The following is a 17,905-nucleotide window of genomic DNA, read 5'->3' on the forward strand; positions in this document are numbered from 1 at the left end:
TAACTGTCTGGTGTCTTTGCTTTGTTTGGTGTTTGTAGACATGGTTTACATGAGCTTTTAGCTGAGATTCAGAGGTTTCTGTGGACACTACTCATGTCAGCACTTATATTTCTGACCTCGTGTTATAATCGATTAAACGTGGTCTCCTCCCTTTTGCCCCCATTTCTCTGGGCATGGGTGCTTAACGAGTTAAAATAACAAACATCTGTCTCCTATTTTTGTGTCACAAAAATTATTAATTATTATTAATGATTAAAGACTTATTAATTTGTGCAGTTTTCTTGTTTTGTGTGGTTGTTGTTTTTTGTCAAGTGGAGATGAATATCTCTAAGTTGATTTGTTCACATTTGCACATCTTTCTGTTTTAAGAGAAATATGTGTTTTGAGTTTGCACACTATATGCATATAAATCAACCATTTCCTTTTTCAGTGTTTTCATGTGGTGCATTTTTCTCTGTTTTAACAAAAGGAAAACAAAGGACTTTTAAGTCGACCTAGGATGATTTGTTTCAATTTTTACATGGTCTTATTGAGTTAATGCCAATTGAAACATTCATTCTTTTTTTTTTTGGTAATGGAAAAGCTTGATAATGGACTTTGAAAGTGCTTAAAACTTACTTAAATTTGAAAAATGCATCTGAACCATACGGTATATTTACCTCACAGGTTTTTGCTGTTTCTGTTTATTAAAACCAAGAATCTTCTTTTTGCCAGGTTGATCATGTAGATAAGAGTGGCCAGTGTGCTCTGGTCCATGCTGCCCTACGAGGACACCTTGAGATTATCCAGTACCTGCTGGAGCTAGAATGGAGTGCTGAGGGGCAGCAGCAGGACTGCTCTCTGAAGAGCAAAGCTCTGCAGCAGGCTTTGATTGCAGCCTCGAGCATGGGGCACACACAGGTCTGACTGACACACATGCATGTATTTTACCAGATCCATAGACATAAATGCCCTTTTTTTTTGTACTGTTTCTCGCTACAAAAAACATGGACGTACAAAAAACATACTTTAAGCCACACAGGATCCTGGTTTTTCCAGTTTTAATAGTGAGACAAGACCTTTTCTTTCTTGCATGGTTTCACAACAGCCTTCACAAAGAATTTCTGATTTATTTTTTTTTAAAGATCAGAAGGAACTATAGATATATAAAATAAAAATGAGCACACAGCGTTCTCTGTGAATATGACTCAAAGCCAGAAGTACTGTTCAGAATTGCATGTAGATTCACAATCGATAACAGTGCAGCGCCTTCAGCTGCCCCGGTGAGACGTAGACTCAAGGTTTAGTTTGGCTCCCTCGTTAGCTGGAATTGGCTCCCAAGGCTTGGATTAGAATAACATAACTGGGCCAAGTGAAGTCAACCTGCATGCAGAAAAGACCCTTTTAAAGTTCAACTATTTGAATGCGCGTTTTTGTTAATGTTTTTTAAGATTAGCATTTTGTATACTGTAACCTCTCAAAGGTTTATTTGATTTTTTTTTCTTTCTGCTGAAACAGCATGTCATTAATCTAAGTTTCTTTTTTGGCAGGTTGTGAGAGGCTTGCTGGCGTTGAATAATGAGCACGCTGTGCAAATTGATAGTCATGACACACTGTGGGGAGAGACAGGTATGTTCTCATCAATCTTTTTGCATTACACGGCTCTTTTGTACTATCACCAGCTGTTTTTGCATTCTGAACCACACTGCTGTAATTGAATGCTGCAGTGGAAAGTCCTGTATCTGTGCTCTCCACAGTAATGCTCTCTGTTTGATGCAGAGGTCGCTCAACCCAAATGTAGGTGCATTTTAATGGCTGTTGTAAGTCCTCCTGTGCTGTACTTTCTGGTACATTCCTTACTCTTGTCATGTAGCTTTCTGCTTGGAATTCAGTCCACACAGTATTTTCTTTTTTTTAGAAAAATTGTCCCACTGAATTTTAGGAACAGTATTCCCTCGGTGCTTTATGTTAAAACAACAGCGTCGACTCCACAGTTGGTTTTATACGCTGCTAGTCCCACTCAGATTTAGAATGAGTAGTAGTTCCTGTTTTGTTTTTCCTGAAAGGATTATTTTGGACTTTTTAAAAGTTTGTCCTTCCCTCTGTGGGACAGTTTGTTTTCATTTGAAAGTGATTGAGGAGTCAAAGCAAAAAGCCATGTGGTGCTGCAGGAAACGGCATGAAGTCGGAAAAGCAGAAGGTGGCTGTCAGATTTAAGACGGGTTACTTGAAGGTTGTCTGACAGAAATGATACAGCAGACTGCAAGGCTGCATTGGCCGGGAAGCGTTCATGCATCATAATTTTTAGCCATTAAAGCATTACTACTTTGTCTCTAATGCAGTATTTTAACGGTAACTCATTACTTTTGCTGAACTCAGTAATCGCATTAGAGTGAGTACTTAATCATGTTATTACTTGTGTTCCACGAGTCTTCAATCTGAATAATGGCAGGAAAAAAATCATTAAACATACAATTTCATCACGTGCACAGCAACCACCTGACGCCATTTTTAAAATACGAGACAGAAACGAGGTAAAACAGATTGTCTTCAGTTTTTAAGTGTTTGACGTTTTTCGAATGTCTATAATCTGTGATGGAGAAAGGGAAAGATTTTATGTACTACATAAGATTTCTATTTTATGTCACAGTGCAGAGATCCAGATGTTCAATACAGATGGTTAAAAAGCACAGCTATGCTTTATTTTTCATTGATCCTAGTAATACTTGTGATGCATTATGTAAGAACGAGACACATGTGGTGTTAGAGCTTCAATATTCCTCACAATCATTAGTGCAGGTTGTGTTAAAACATTGGCCACATTTTTGTCATCATCATTATGAACATCTGCCCTGAGAGACAAGTGTCCAGATAGCATTAGACAACAGTATTAGTTGTCACTGCAGTCATAGTAGAATATGTATAAAGAAGAATTCTCTTTGTGTGTCTCTCAACTCTAACCCAGCAGGATTTAGCATTCAAAGTTGGCTGCTTTAAGAATGTAGGTCAGCTTCTTAGTGGAGAGGATGTCCAAAGTGTGGCTAACTGCTGCTTGTTCTCTGACTGCTTCAGATGATTTTGCAGTGCTGGCCTGGGACAAAGATCTTTCCCTCTGAAATATAGATTAGATCTGCTTGGAGCAAAGTAAAATCCAATAGTACATGTGGCTTTCCAGTATTTGACTTTCAGCTCTTTTTAACAAAGTGGATGTTTAATCATTGCTATCACCTCACCTCTTCCTTCTAAAGTAATAACATAGTGGGTCACAGGTGGCAGTAGTCAGAGCTGTGGCTCCGCTGACCTGAAACACAGTGAGTCTTAACCCCTTGACATGACCTTGAATTAACATATTTTTGCACCCACCTGGCACTCATTAAAAATGTGATCCTGGCTCATCTGTATTCAAGGGGATTAAATCAGTAAACAACAGTAAACACAGTTATGACCACAATGTAGATTTGTCTGCACTCAGTCATGCTTGAGGGGAAAAAATGAATAAAAAAAGCTGGAATTTTGCTGCAGACATAAATTGAATATTTAGTGGTGGAGTGGCTGCACTGTCTAGAAATGACTAGATACAAACACCAGAAATTATTAGCGATGAAGCAATATTTGAAATCCCTTTGCTGCTATTCAGCTGCAGGTTTATTAATCCAATTGTTGTGCTGTGATGCAGAGAAGATGGAAAGCGAAAAAGAAAATTCAGAAATATCCCCTTATAAACCAGCCTTTTGTCGTTGCCTCAGAAACGCTCCTCTCATAACGATGTGTGAAATGTTATAGCGTGTTTAAAATTCATCGGAGTATTACATCTCACTGCAAATAGACCTGCTGTCTCTTGTGTTTAAATAGAAGAAGATTTGATTGTACATCTGTGCAAACTCTATTTTTAAAGTCCCCTCTTAGGATGCAATAAACCTCCCTGTTATGCAAAGAAAGGCAATTTACCTGCAAAGAGTCATTCTAGTTGTTGTAAGCATGACTGGCTTGTGGCAAAGAGCCACAGCATTGTTGTTTTGCGTAAAAGCAATTTTTGTTACATATTTTGGTCTTTTTCTATAATTGCAAATGAAGTAGATACTACCGTTTATTTAGGAAGTGAACCCCCAGTTCCTTGGGTGAAAATCTTGCAAGATCCTTTCATCCACCATGATGTTGTCTCTATGTCGACTTTATTTAAATACTTTTTTGTCTAGCACAAGCTTTAGTATTTTGTGGTCTTAGTCCCTGAATTGCAAAGCTATGATCAAACAGCAGGATTCTTGACCCCAGAGGAAGATGTTGAAGGGGCAAAGCGACCAGGACAATATCAGTTATCCAAGAATCAGGAAGTTTGGTTTACGTAAAGAAATACAGCCGGGAATTAAGCTACACTTTCAAGCTCGGTCTTCATGAAGAAATTGTAATCATTTGAGTAAAGTGAATTCATTTTCATGTTCAAGAATTTGAAAGTAATTGAGCTTTGTGACACAGCATGTCATCCTGCTGGAAGCACTGTGATCATAAAGGGATGGTCAGCAGTAATACTCATGTTTGCCGTGTCGTTACTCATGTACGGTGGGTTGGGTCTCACCATTACACCACCAGCAGCTTAAACTGTTGATACAAGAATGAATGCATTCTTGTTGTTTATGCCAAATTGTGACCCTGTCGTCTGAACGTTGCAGCAGAACCAATTTTAGTGAGAATCTTGAACCTCTGTTTCCTGTTCTTAGCTGGCACATAGTGTGGTTTTCTGCTGCTGTAGCCCATCTGCTTCAAGGTTTGACACGGTGTGTGTGTTTAAAGATGCGCTTCTGCATACCTTGGTTTTAAGGGGTGGTTATTTGAGTTGTAGCTGCCTTCAACAAGCTGTTGAACAGGCAAAACCAAGTGATAATTGTTCAAAACCATTGTCTGGATTGTCTTTCATCATTTCCTGCAACCATGTTTTTTTCTTAAATTGACAGTCTGTCAGGTTTTTTTAATGAAACTCTGAACAGTTCTTGTTCTGAAACTATTACAGGCACAAGCATGGACAAACTGAAATATTCCTTACTGTGGTTAGAAAGGCATTTGGCATTGTTTTGAGAAAAAATTTAAAAAAAAAAGTTCCAGCTTTTTTCTTTTCTTTTTTTTTTATCTTTGCTTAAAATGTCAGGTCACGACCTCTCTGTTGTTGGTGTGTCTTGAGCTCCGCCAGCCTGGTTGCAGAATAGGGCTATTATACGTTTACCTAGTCTATCAAAGTGATTTAAAGACGCTTTGAAGGTGGCTTGTAGGTGGTCTGCACGGATAGGAAGAGGAGAGGTGAAATGCAGGAGAGCTGAGATGAATAGCTTTCAAAACACAAGATAAGGAAGGATATCTTTGCAAGTCGCTCTAAAACAATAAAAGTTAGAAAAGGAGCTCCTTATTCTGTGAGTAGGAATGTTGATAATCTTCTGTAGAAGCTCTTACTTTGAAGGTTCGAATAAATACCCTCATCAATATATGGAAAGGTCTCTGAGGATGAAGAACTTCTAAGAATAACGTGTAAAAACATGAAGAGTGCAGCTCTTAAGCTGCTGATTATATGTTCATTGTAGGCCACTACCATCCCCACTCTGGCTAACGCCGCTCCCTTGAGAACAAGCACAGCCTAAGTTTAGTTCCTTAGAGTCATTGTTCTGCTCTGTGCCGTGTGAGAGGATATCCATATTTTGAGCAGATGGAGGCTGGGATTGGTTGGCTCTGATGACTGTTCATCCAGATGGATGATGTCAGAGAGACAAGAAGGCTTAGCGGCACCTTAAATCTTTGCGAGAGCAAAGCTGCTCCGATTCTTAACGTTGGATCCCTCTTTGTTTGGATAACCAGCACTCATTTAAGACCAGTCCATCTGCTGACGAACTGTAAGCATCCAACACTTGAAGAATCTCTTTTCTTTACAAGCACCAATTAATACAGCGTTTGAGTTCCTTTTCTTTAAAATTAATTGGCTAATTCCAGTTAATCTCGGTTTGAGGAAGATACAAAACGTAAACAAGAACGGGCATTTAACACAGTTGCTTGATTTTTCTTGTCTAATGTTTGTCTGCTGATGCGTGAAATGACTGAATTCTCATCTCTTTGTACAAGGCCGGGGGAACTTGAGGCAGGAATTTAATGAGTTTAATAAGCATAAACATAATTATCTGATCTAAAGTCAATTAGTAGCACGCTGCAGCTTACACTCCTTATTTTTCCAGAGATTCTGGAGTCACTGTTTCTATCTGAGCCGTACACAGCACTTCAAGGGTACTAAAGACATTGGATGCCTCTTTATTAGCAGCAAACAACACTGTGTACTGGACACATTTTGTTCGCTTTCAAAGTGTTTCTTTTACGATATATTAATAAGTAAATGTGTCTGAAGAAGTGCCTGTGTCCCCTTTCCTCACTTTAGCCTTGACGGCTGCAGCCGGCCGTGGCAAGATGGAGGTATGCAGCTTTCTGTTGGAGCAGGGGGCGGTGGTGCAGCAGGTCAACAGGCGGGGGGTGTCTCCTCTCTTCTGCGCGGTCAGACAGGGACACTGGCAGGTGAGAGTTTCTGAGCGGTTACAAATAACAACACTGCTTCCAACTACAGTTACACAGTGGCATCTTTCTCCAAACGTGTGGCATTTGATTGCATTATGTGTCCTGCCCTCACAGTCTCCTGCTTTCTTAAATAACGCTGCGCGTGAGCTCTGTATAGCTGAACCTTATTCGCCTGTGCGTTAGATTGCAGAGCTGCTGCTACAGAATGGTGCTGACATTAACATCAGTGACAAGCAGGGCAGGACCCTGCTCATGGTGGCCGCTTGTGAGGGTCACCTGAGTACTGTGGAGTTTCTGCTTTCTAAAGGTGAGCGGTGCACCAAAGCATCATATGCCAGTTAGCTAGTTGTAATCAACAGTGTGTTCATATGAAACAACTGTTTTTGTTTTTTTCCATTGGTCTTAAAGGTGCATCTTTAACGTCGATGGACAAGGAGGGACTGACGCCCCTGAGCTGGGCATGTTTAAAAGGACATAAGAATGTGGTGCAGTTTTTGGTAGAGAAGGGTGCGGTCATCGACCACACGGACAAAAACGGACGAACTCCACTGGACCTCGCTGCCTTCTATGGAGACGCAGAGATTGTGAGTGAAATTGTTTTAAATTTGCTGAAACACACACACCCCCTCCAATATCCTTAGAGACACAAAAACACCACACGTCCCAATCTTTATTTAGCCTTAATTAACATTCCACTAAGGTTATTGAACACATACTGTTGTGAGTTAGCTGCACTCATGACTGTGGATGCATTGTTCATGTTTTCTTAACCATCTGTGGCCTCCTATAGGTCCAGTATTTGGTGGAAAGAGGAGCAGTGATAGAGCATGTGGACCACAGTGGGATGAGGCCCCTGGACCGGGCCATAGGTTGTAGGAACACGTCAGTGGTGGTGACTCTATTAAAGAAAGGAGCAAAGCTGGGTAAGAACTCTTAAAAAATGCCTTGACTAAGGGTGAAACTGCTAAAAACTGTATTTTGTATATTTATTACCAACATGTCAAATTGAGACTAGTGAGTGAGGGAAACCAGTACCGGTTTGTACAACACTCTTTGGACAGCTTTACGCCTGTGGTTTCTACAAAGTGCCCGCAGAGTACTGTCACATCTCAGTAAACACAGAAAGACAGTATTTTGTTACGTTTCTATGTCGGGTTTGTTTCTGCCCTCTTCTGTATCTCATGGTACTAAATACAATCAGACAAAATTTGTGGAATGTCGTGGGAAAACTGTTTCCATTCCTGCTTTTCACTCACTGTGTGCGTGCGTGTACCCTAACTATAAAGAGTATGTCGGTCCCATTTCCCCCTGATGAGCTGCTTGGTTAATTTAAGAATGTGACTTATCACCCAAATGACATTCATAAAGCTACATTTCTGCAGCTTATCTTCAGCGCACTCTGCTGTCTTAGAGAAAAAAAATAGAGCTGAATCTTTACATTTTCCACGGCGCAGTCAGCGTGCATCATTTCAACTTAAGTGAGCCATAATTGTATATTGTCACACTGCACTTTGTAACACAATTTCCTTTCGCTTCAAATAACAACTCTTCCTGTCGCATGACCTCTCTTCTCTTCCTCCTAACTGTTAACTGGCCTCAATAAACTTAAGGCTACAGAACGTCTCCTTATGATCGATCAGGTACAATCTTTAGGTAACTTTACCTTGTACCAAATTAAAGAGAATACGATGTCCGTCTGTTCAAGCTGAAAACGGCACCATGAATTGCCTTCTGCTTCCGCAGGGAACGCTGCTTGGGCCATGGCTACTTCAAAGCCTGACATCCTCATCATCCTCCTTCAGAAGCTGATGGAGGAAGGAAACCTGCTTTACAAGGTATCTGAAATAGAAACTGATTCCTCTCGACAGTAAAGATGATTTTCCTGTTTTAATGAAATGCTTAAAAAAAAACACAGACATGGCTCCTCCAATCTTTTTTATAAAAAGGAGTGGAGAAGGATGGATTTTTCTTGCTTAGATAAATGTAGACAATGAATCGATGTGCATGTTTCATAGCACTCAACAAAGGTGCCGTGATCGATGTCTGACATTTAACAGATTGAGTTTGCAGCAGAAAGGACAAACCTGTCATGTGTAACTTGTTAGTGTGTGTGTGTGTGTGCGCGTCTTATCTGAGCTTGTCTGTTTGTTGTATGTGTGATTGATGAGAAGGGAGGACTTGAGCCAGAGAACAGCTATTGTGGGAGTATCTGGTGGATGCCTTGGCCTGCTTCTCTCCCCTAAATTATTCCGCTTTTCCTTCTGGTTCTCTCCTCTTCCTCACCACGTGTTTGCCCTTCATGTGTCCTGCAGAAAGGGAAGATGAAAGAGGCAGCCCAGAGGTACCAGTACGCCCTGAGGAAGTTTCCCAGAGAAGGCTTCGGTGATGAACTGAAGGCATTTAAAGACCTGAGGGTCTCCCTGTACCTCAATCTCTCTCGCTGTCGCAGGAAAACCAATGTACGTCTCTCAAGAGACTTTGATTTCTTCTTCATTCATATTTATTTATGAATGTGTAATAATATTGTTATTGATATACTGTGCAAATGTCGTGAACCCTTAATCGATATTTCAATTTTGGGCTCAAATCAATGTAAAGATATCTGTGGGAGGTCAGGATATTTGTAAAACACAGTGAAAGCTGGGTCGTGGTTTAGGGCTGGATTTCAGTCAGTATTTTCTTGTCACAACAAGTTTTCATCCACCATGTAAACCATGGCAGCACCCCGATTTTTTTTTAGCATGACAATGATCCCAAACAACTTACTAGTGCAGTAAAAGCATGCCTGGACAGAAAAAGAAACACCCAGTGGAACTCAATCAGTCATGGACTGGCCTCCACAGAGCCCAGACCTCAACAATACTGAAGCAGTGTGGGATCATCTTGACAGAGAATGGACCAAAAGTCAACCAACATGCAAAGAAGAGCTTTGAATGATCTTCAAGAAGCCTGGAAACTGCATTCTTCAACACAACTTGAACCTAAGAAAGTTCAGGCTGTGTCGAAGAATAAAGGTGGTCACACCAAATGTTGACTTCAATGCTTGTTTCCTTGTGTAGTTGCACATGTTTCAATCAATGTGCACATTTCTCTATTAAAATATTAAAAAAAAAAAAAAAGGCCCCACTCAAGACCTTTGCACAGTATTGTATGCATATATTACTGTATAGAAAGGAAAGGAGGAAATCTGTGACTCTGCTGTGGTTTGAGTATGTGCAGACACAAGAAGGCTGCAGATGTGCTCAGTAGGTGACTCAGACCCAGACAGTTCTAATGTCAGCTTCTCCGCTCACTCATGTTTTACAGAATGATGGAGTAATATTTAAGCTGGGATGTGCATTTTGAAAATGACACCAAAGAAAGCATCATGAAAATGTGAACATATGAAAGGTTTTGGGTTATTTTCCCCCCAGATAATAGTTTCTGCAGATTTAGTTTTGTTTACAGTCCAAAGCCCAAGTCTAGCAGGAAGACGTTTGTAGTGAGCCAGCTGTTTGTGCAATTACATGCCGCAAGCAAGAAGATATGAGGGAAACAGGCGGCACAAGGTTGTGTGTTTTCTACAATAAACTCTAACTACCTGGGGTGCCTGCCAGGCATTTTATCACTTCACATGGGGAGTATAAAGTGTGAGAGAGATGTTGCGTGGATCGCAGTCAGCCGTCATATAGTGTTTGGAAACATTGTTTGTGTGTGTGATACAAAACAGACAAAAAGGGGAAAAAATGCACTCAAAGCAAGAAAACTGTGACATAAAATGAAGTAAGTCACAGATGTTCTACTCTGTGACAGGAACTAAGTAGTGTATACTGGTTTCCATTATCACTATAGCAAGAAGAGAATAACAACTGGTTCAAAATCATTTATCCGTTTTGTTTTTTTGCCTCGGCTGTAGGATTTTGGGATGGCTGAGGAGTTTGCAACAAAAGCGCTGGAGCTGAAACCCAAATCCTATGAGGCCTACTATGCCCGTGCCAGAGCTAAAAGAAGCAGCAGGTAAGCGGTTCAGTAACTCCAGACCAGCGTTGTGTTGATGTTTTTATTTTATTTATGCCTCGGGTTACAATGCCTCTCTCCATTCACAGGCAGTTTACAGCAGCCTTAGCTGACTTACATGAAGCAGCCAAGCTGTGTCCCAATAACCGGGAAATCCGCCGTCTGCTGGCTCGAGTGGAGGACGAATGTAAACAGATGCAGCGAACTCAGACCAAAGGAGGCCTCGGTGGGGCTGCAGCTGCATCCAGCCAGGCATCAGGAGGCCACGAGTCTGACCAGGAGCAAGACGAAGGGCAGGACGACCCCTCAGAGCACAGCCTTGCTAGGAGTGTAGAAGGCCAAAGAGATATTCTTGAAGAGGAGGAAGAGGAGGAGGATGCCATGCAGCATGACAGGACAGGTGAAGCCTGCTGGTCCCAGAGCAGTTACTCTTTTAACAAAGTCTTACCCTCTGAGTCAGCGGCTGCCAGCATCAGTGTGGGACACCAGAATCAGAGTCTGAGCCCCAGCTCACCCCCAGGCCCCAGCAGGCTTCCTCCTCACAGGTACCCTCGTGAGCACCGGGATGCCCTGCCTCAACAGGGGCTGGTCCTGCAGCCAACCAAGCAAGCCCAAATTGTCAAGACCAATCAGCACATGAGTTCCATGCAGACCGGGGGAGGAGCCGTGGGGGGTCGCTCGGCAGGGGCCAAATCTCAGTACGCTCCCTCCAGTCCGTTACCCAGCCGACACATGTCCAGCATGCTGAAGCCGGGCCCAGGTATCGACATCGGCCCTCTGCCCACCCCAGCTGACGAGCCCATGTATGGGAACCGCATGTTGCTGGCAGCTGCCTCCTCTTCCATAGGTCACAGTTGTGAAAGTGAGAGTCTCCACTCCTCTCAAGCCTCTTACTCATCCTGCAGCAACTCTAAAGGTCTGGGCCAAGACAGGCTGTCTGCCCACTCCGCATCGTCCTTGGATGGCTTGGCCTGCTCTGGTCCTGGATTCCAGGGGAATCACTCTGAGTCTGGAAAGGAAGGGATGTGCGCTGCAGCGGGATCTCAGGGAGGCGGTGGCAGCAGCAGCATGCGTGTGTCTAGTTCCACCAGCAGCCTGGCATCAAGCAGCAGCCTGTCAGACAGCGGCAAGCTAGGTCCTGACGTTCGCACCAAGATCACTGACAAAACAAAGCACAGCCAACAGGGCAGCGCCGCAGCCGAGTACAAACCCAGGCCCTTCATGGGCATAACCGACAAGACAGCCCGTTTTCAGCAACAGCAGCAGCAGCAGATTCAACAGCAGCAGCACCACGGCTTGCAGAGTCACCCGAGCCTGCAGTCTATCGGTCGCAGCTGGCTGAACCACTCCTCCGACGGCCTCGTGTGTCACAACATGTCGACAATGGGCCTGCAATCTGTCGACGGCAAAACGGCGAGCTCATACCAGGAGCAGCACAAACCTCCACCACCTCAGGGTGGTATGGCGATGAGTAGCTTACAAAATGGCATGCATGCCAAGGAATTTGCAGAGAAGTTCTGCCAAGCTGCCAACTGTTACAAAGAGTCCAAGCCAGCACTGGCTATGCCACACACGTTAATGGACAGTAAGCCTAAGCAGCCTGGCCTAGCTCGAGATAATCCTGCCATTCACGTAGCTTCAATGAAACCAAAGCGATCATTTATAGAGTCGAATGTGTAGACAAGCGTCTTTTATCTCTCTTACAATCCATAACGCACACGCGCACAGACACAAGGAAAAATCTAAAGTGAGAGGGACTTGTTTCATATTTTTTAACCAACCCCAGAGTGCAGTCTGACGTTAAGTCTTATAAGGAGTACAGTTTGCAAGCTGTTTGTTTTCCCGGGAATTCAGGCACCAAGCAGCGTGCAGAAGGCTCCAAATTTTTACTCGTCCCAATCTGCCGCTTCTGGCTGTCAGCTTTTGTTACATGACATGTCCGTCGTCGTTCAGCCAGGCTGGAGACAAAGCACTGAAGGAAGTATCCAGACATGTACTCTACAGTCCTGATCAACAAAACGGTGGCAATGAGCACTTTACACAGTTAGCAAGTGCTTAAACAACATATTCAGTTACAGCTTAATGTTATTACAGAGTAATTCATTTACGTCCATGGTGCTGAGAGCAAAGAAATACGGTCTCTTTAAAAATGATTGAGAACCCTTTGTTTTCTGCACACTTTGCTGCAATTGCTTTTAATTCAATTTGAATCAAATTGTCATTTTACACTCAGTAGCCAAAAAATGACAAAGTGCAAACACATTTGCTGAGTTCTTTGTAATTTCATTGAAAATCAGACACCGAAGCCTCTCATTCATCTGTTTAAATTTGCAAAAGAGCAAAGTGTGCACTAAATAAATGGATGTGAAGGAAGACGTAGTCCCCGGTGAAACGTTCAGAGGGTTTAAGGGACGGGCATTCCTGTGTTTTACGAAGGACGTTATAGATCCTCATGTTGTGTATATTATATAAATATGTACTTTTCCTTCTTTTCAGTGAAGGTCCATGTTAAGTGTATTGACAAGTTCCAACTTGTGTATCTCGAGTTTTAGGCACAATGTTGTTCAAATGGTGTTAAAGGTTCTAAAACAAAAAACAAAAAAGCATTTGTTAAATATGTTTGTACATTATATAAAATCACCATTAACACTGAATTGAATTCCTTTCTGTATCTGCTTGTTGTTGCTGTCTAGTTTAATTTATTTACAGCGCCAATGGCTTGGTTAATTGTAAAAGCAATATATTTTATATAGTTATTTTTGCACAGCTACTAAGACATTTTATGATTCTCAGTGTTGAGATTTAAGTGCATGCTTCAATTGCAGTTTATATTACAGAGTGGAAAAAAGTCTATAAAAGCAGAAAAATGGTTTGGGGACTCAGTGCCATCAGTTCTATTTTATTATGTACATTAAATGCAATTGTTGCCATGTTTTCAGTATTGTGAGCTTTATTAGCTGTGATCACATACTGTAATTGAACATTTTTGCCATAGCTACCATGGGAGAGAGAAATAAAGACCCACTGAGGAAACAAAATTGCTCTGTTCACTTTTATCCTTTGGGCTGATTTGGTGAAGCATCGGTCATAAAGATCTACAGGAGTGTAAACATAACTCTACCATGTGGTCACAGTTGAAAGCAGTTCAGCAGATTAACATAGCTCAACTTGTCCTGGTTGCACTATACACGCCATTTTCCACATACATTAGCCAAAGAATTAAAAGCTACTAGAGCCAGTGAGACTATTTCCATAGAAGCTGAAGATTTTTCCTCTCCTGAATTTCTGCGGTATTTGCTTTAGAAGCTCCACACTTTATCAGCCTAATCAAAAACTGAAGCTGCACACGGGAAATAAGCCAGTGTACGGCGTTGAATGACGATACTGAATTTAAAGATAACGTATAGAAGACGGTTGCAAAAAAGATTCTTCAGGACGGTAAGTTTCTTCTTCGTGCATTCTTTTATTGCAGCATGTAAGATTTTAGCAGTGCTCTAATTGGAAGCTATTGTACACAAATAGTAATTGAACATTCATATATTCCTCTCAAAGTATTTCTTTTTATATGTGGAGTAAATTTAGTGAAATATCTCTGAAATGCAATGTATTTAAATGGAGCTAGGATTAGCTTAGCTTTACCTGTAATGTGTCAGTGTCCATCAAGTGTTTCATAGATGCGTGCGTAGGACTGGTGTATGTAATGTTAGAATAAAAAAGAATTTTTAAAAGACAGGATGGGAACCTAACTAGAAAAAAATTGCCGGTTTCCCAGTGATGGTCTTAAATTGTGCCGATTGCAAGCAACTGGCAACCAGCCGGTCGCTCAGAGATTGAGAGCGTTGCATGCTTAACTTGAGTGACCAAGGCGATCGCACAGGTTTCCTGGTGGAAGACCAATTATCTCCAAACAATTATGGTCTGACTCAGACTGATTGCAATCGCTTCAGACAGACTGGCAAAAGTTTGCAAATAACTGCAGTCTAATTTATAAACGCTGACAGATTGCAAACACTCAGTTGCTTGTAATCTGGTTATTTTCCTATCTAATAGCAAGGTGAGTGTCATTTTGCAGTAAATCACCATCCTGAAACAGCTAAGTCAATATTTGTGCAGGAATTCCTGTTTTAGCTCAATTAGGTTCTGGTTGGACTCTGAATTTAAACTGTTCATATGAGTTTCTTGTCCATGTAGAGGGCAAAAGATTGATCATTTTTGCTGATGTATCACACTTGTGATCACTCTGATCACAAACCTATCGCACACAAATGCCAACTTGGTCCTACTACGTTGCAAACTGACAACAGGGTGCTACTAACTTTCGATGGCCGTTTTTATCACCTTCTTGAAATCACTTTGAGGACATCAACTGACTGCAAGTGGGTGTAGACCTGGCTCCTGAATCCAAACAACCATTTCAAACTCAAAAGATTTTAAGTTTGTTGCACACAATTGCAATACATTTTAGTCATGCCACGGCCTCCGGTGGCTGTTTTCCCTGTGGTGACCTAAGCTTGTAAAAGTACAGACATTCTGTACAGATAGTAGTGTTAAAAATAATATTTGATTACTGAGTACTTGCATGTAAGCTTTAAATTTCCAGTTTATCAGATACCACTGAGCAATCTTTACCTTTTAAAAAGAAAATGTAGGGAGTAAATGTGAAAAGATGCCAGAAAAAGAACTAGTCAAGTAAAATACAGATACCTGAAAATTGGGCATTGCAACTATTGCATGTTTAAGATGCACCATCTTCACCACTGAAACCAAGAAGCTAAGTCTATGGTTGGTTAGTGGGGGAGTGAGCTATTGGTTTACCCTCGTGGGAGTTTCATTATGACCCAAAGATGATTTTTAAACAATAGCATTCAGTTTTACATGGCATCTTCCAGGATTACTGAGCTAGAATAAACCACTGCAAGCTGTTAGTAACAGAGTAGGTTTTAAAATGTCACACTATAGTACTTAGTAAGTAATTAATAACTGGAGTAAGATTATATAAAGGTTGCTGAATATTAGCCAAATAATGACCGATTTTTGATAATGCTAACTCAAGTCACAGTCAAAAACACGTGATGCCAGTTGCACAGATAAATGCAGTAAATCTAAAGTTCTAGCATCAGCCTCCATTAGCGATATGCTAATAGTCATGCCAGTCCAAATAAGGCTGTGAAAGCAAACCCATTTTATTCAATTTAAATGGGTATAAAAAAAAAAGTGGATTTTGAGTTGTACTTCACTTTATTTTTTTAAAGGCACATTAAAATTGCATAGTTACAGTGTTGCTTTAGAGATTCTCTCTTTAAATACAAGTATATTTGACAGTTATGTAAAATATAGCTAAAAATAATAGTTATTTACTGCATAAATATCAGTCAACTTCTCTGGGATCTCAGATTCTGATCACTTCGCCAGATGTGACTCTTGAATAGCACCCTGAACAAATTCATAATTACTTCAATCAGCTTTTGTTATCAGATGTTCAGCTACTCTGAGCTCCTGGTTCGACTTCCACCGCGTTATAGCCATCTTCAGAGACCTGTTGGGGGTGAGGAGTGTTGTCTGCAGAGGAAGGTTTGTCATGGGGCTGGTTTTATTCTTGCCTCTAATCCAGCTCTCAATAGATTCCCGCTCATAGGAATAGCCATCTGTGGAGCACACATACAGTGACATCCCAAATACACTGAGATAATACAAGTAAAAATCTTTATAGTGAAGCTGTCCCCATCTTTGGCTCAGTTTAAGACGCTAGGGACCAAGTGCTTTTAATTCGTAAACTAACCTGCAGCAATGACCGGATCCTTCATCAGCTCTCTGGTGATTGGGCACATGAATTCATCTGGAGCTTCTGAACCATTCTGCTCTGCCTTGAGGGCCTCGATTCTCCTCAGGAGACGACCACGAAGGCCCACCGACTCTAAAAAACCAAAACGCCGTTCAGTGTCCTTTTTAGCCATGATGGTGATTTATATCGAGTACCGTGCACCTTTTGTTAATTTTCAAATGTAGTAAAAAGGCTGGTCTCAACATTTCATTTGGCATCATTTAAACCTCATTATCATTACCTTACAAAGACCAACCAAAGACTGTTGTACGTTAATGGTATTCAATAGCGATTTCAATGAATTTGGGTTGACGCAGCGAGGCAGCAGGCACTGAACAGACTGACTTTGTTCTCTCTCAGAACAAAAGAGAGGATAAATCTGAACTTGCACATGATCACTCTGTACTGAGACACAAAGAGCCAGACACCTCGCTGTGTCATGATGGCTGCTTAGCTAACGTCTCTCATTATCCTGCTCGGAAATTAAACTCCAACAGGTCCAAAAAGAGGAAACTCACTCTGCACACAGCTGCATGTCTCTGCCCACTGACAGCACCCAGTGAATTTATCGTCAGCTGCAAATTTCACCACCAGCTAAAATGGAGTGATGACCTATAGAGCCGCACATGATTAGTGGTGTGTCGGCGTATAATGGCAGTGCCGTGGAGGTGTAGGTCTCATTCAGACAGAGAGAGCAGCTGCAGTGACATTTTCTTTCACAAGTCCTAAAGATTTGGTTCACATGTGGTGACAGCCAAAACAAAAAGAGAGAAAAAGCTCATTTATTCCTTCCTATCGCTATAGGTGACTGCTAAATCATCGCATGCATCCAAAAAAATTTAAGCTGACGTCACAAAAAATACATTTTCAGGAAATTTTATGCAGCCTTTATGGTTTAACTAACACCAAATGTGGCCCCGAGAAAGTTGGGATAGGCTCCAGCGACCCTGAAAAGGATAGGCAGGAGAGAATGGATGGATAATTCATTTTTATATTTATGCTTAGTGTGAATTTTTAGGGACATTACAGTTTTAAGTGACTGGTAGCTGCAGACCACCACACTCTCTGCTAATCTGAGTAATTGCACCAGACCTCTCAGTCATGTTTGTGTTTCTTTAATCCAGTTGCTTTACAGACAATCCAAGAAGTGTAGCATTTTATTTGTATGTTATGTAGCACAAATTATAAATAATATTCATCTGTGTGATTTAAGTCTAGAGATGAACGTTACTAACTAAAAAAAAAGAAAAAAAAGAAAAAAAGTAACTCCAAAACCCATTGCTGCATTGGTTTTGTCCATCTTCGATATACAGTCTATAATAAAACTCACTTTCAAACAAGTTGGTGCACAGGGTGAAATGGAAATAAAACTGATTTTAGTGATATGCAAATCATACACACCTTGTATGGAAATTAACCAGTATGAAAACAACATACCAGACATGTTTGTTTCAGCAAATTTGGAGAATATTTTTTGTTGCCATCAATTCTGCATACTGGAATAAGGTTCTGTTTGGAAAGTAAGATTTTTTATTTATATACTGGCCTGAACTAAATATAAATATCTAT

At 41.2% G+C, this 17,905-nt stretch overlaps 2 protein-coding genes across 2 annotated transcripts in view; one reads left to right on the plus strand and one right to left on the minus strand.

The window, feature by feature from the left end:
• The window catches only part of tanc1b (tetratricopeptide repeat, ankyrin repeat and coiled-coil containing 1b), a 125,560-nt gene extending 112,007 nt beyond the window's left edge, over nt 1–13,553 (plus strand). Inside the window, exons 17-26 of the mRNA XM_005723640.1 lie at nt 715–900; nt 1,530–1,608; nt 6,386–6,519; nt 6,703–6,826; nt 6,928–7,103; nt 7,310–7,442; nt 8,263–8,354; nt 8,832–8,978; nt 10,415–10,515; nt 10,605–13,553. Coding sequence (XP_005723697.1) covers nt 715–900; nt 1,530–1,608; nt 6,386–6,519; nt 6,703–6,826; nt 6,928–7,103; nt 7,310–7,442; nt 8,263–8,354; nt 8,832–8,978; nt 10,415–10,515; nt 10,605–12,195 — 2,763 coding nt within the window. The 3' untranslated portion in view covers nt 12,196–13,553. The remainder of the gene's footprint in view (nt 1–714; nt 901–1,529; nt 1,609–6,385; nt 6,520–6,702; nt 6,827–6,927; nt 7,104–7,309; nt 7,443–8,262; nt 8,355–8,831; nt 8,979–10,414; nt 10,516–10,604) is intronic.
• A 2,191-nt stretch (nt 13,554–15,744) lies between these two features.
• The window catches only part of LOC102203206 (WD repeat, SAM and U-box domain-containing protein 1-like), a 15,109-nt gene continuing 12,948 nt past the window's right edge, over nt 15,745–17,905 (minus strand). Inside the window, exons 6-7 of the mRNA XM_013908300.1 lie at nt 16,295–16,429; nt 15,745–16,160 (exon numbers count right to left, since the gene is read on the minus strand). Of these exons, the coding sequence (XP_013763754.1) occupies nt 15,970–16,160; nt 16,295–16,429 (326 nt within the window). The 3' untranslated portion in view covers nt 15,745–15,969. The remainder of the gene's footprint in view (nt 16,161–16,294; nt 16,430–17,905) is intronic.

The sequence above is a fragment of the Pundamilia nyererei genome, unplaced genomic scaffold (assembly GCF_000239375.1).
Source record: "Pundamilia nyererei isolate P.nyererei 1_Seehausen unplaced genomic scaffold, PunNye1.0 scaffold00009, whole genome shotgun sequence".
Taxonomy (NCBI): domain Eukaryota; kingdom Metazoa; phylum Chordata; class Actinopteri; order Cichliformes; family Cichlidae; genus Pundamilia; species Pundamilia nyererei.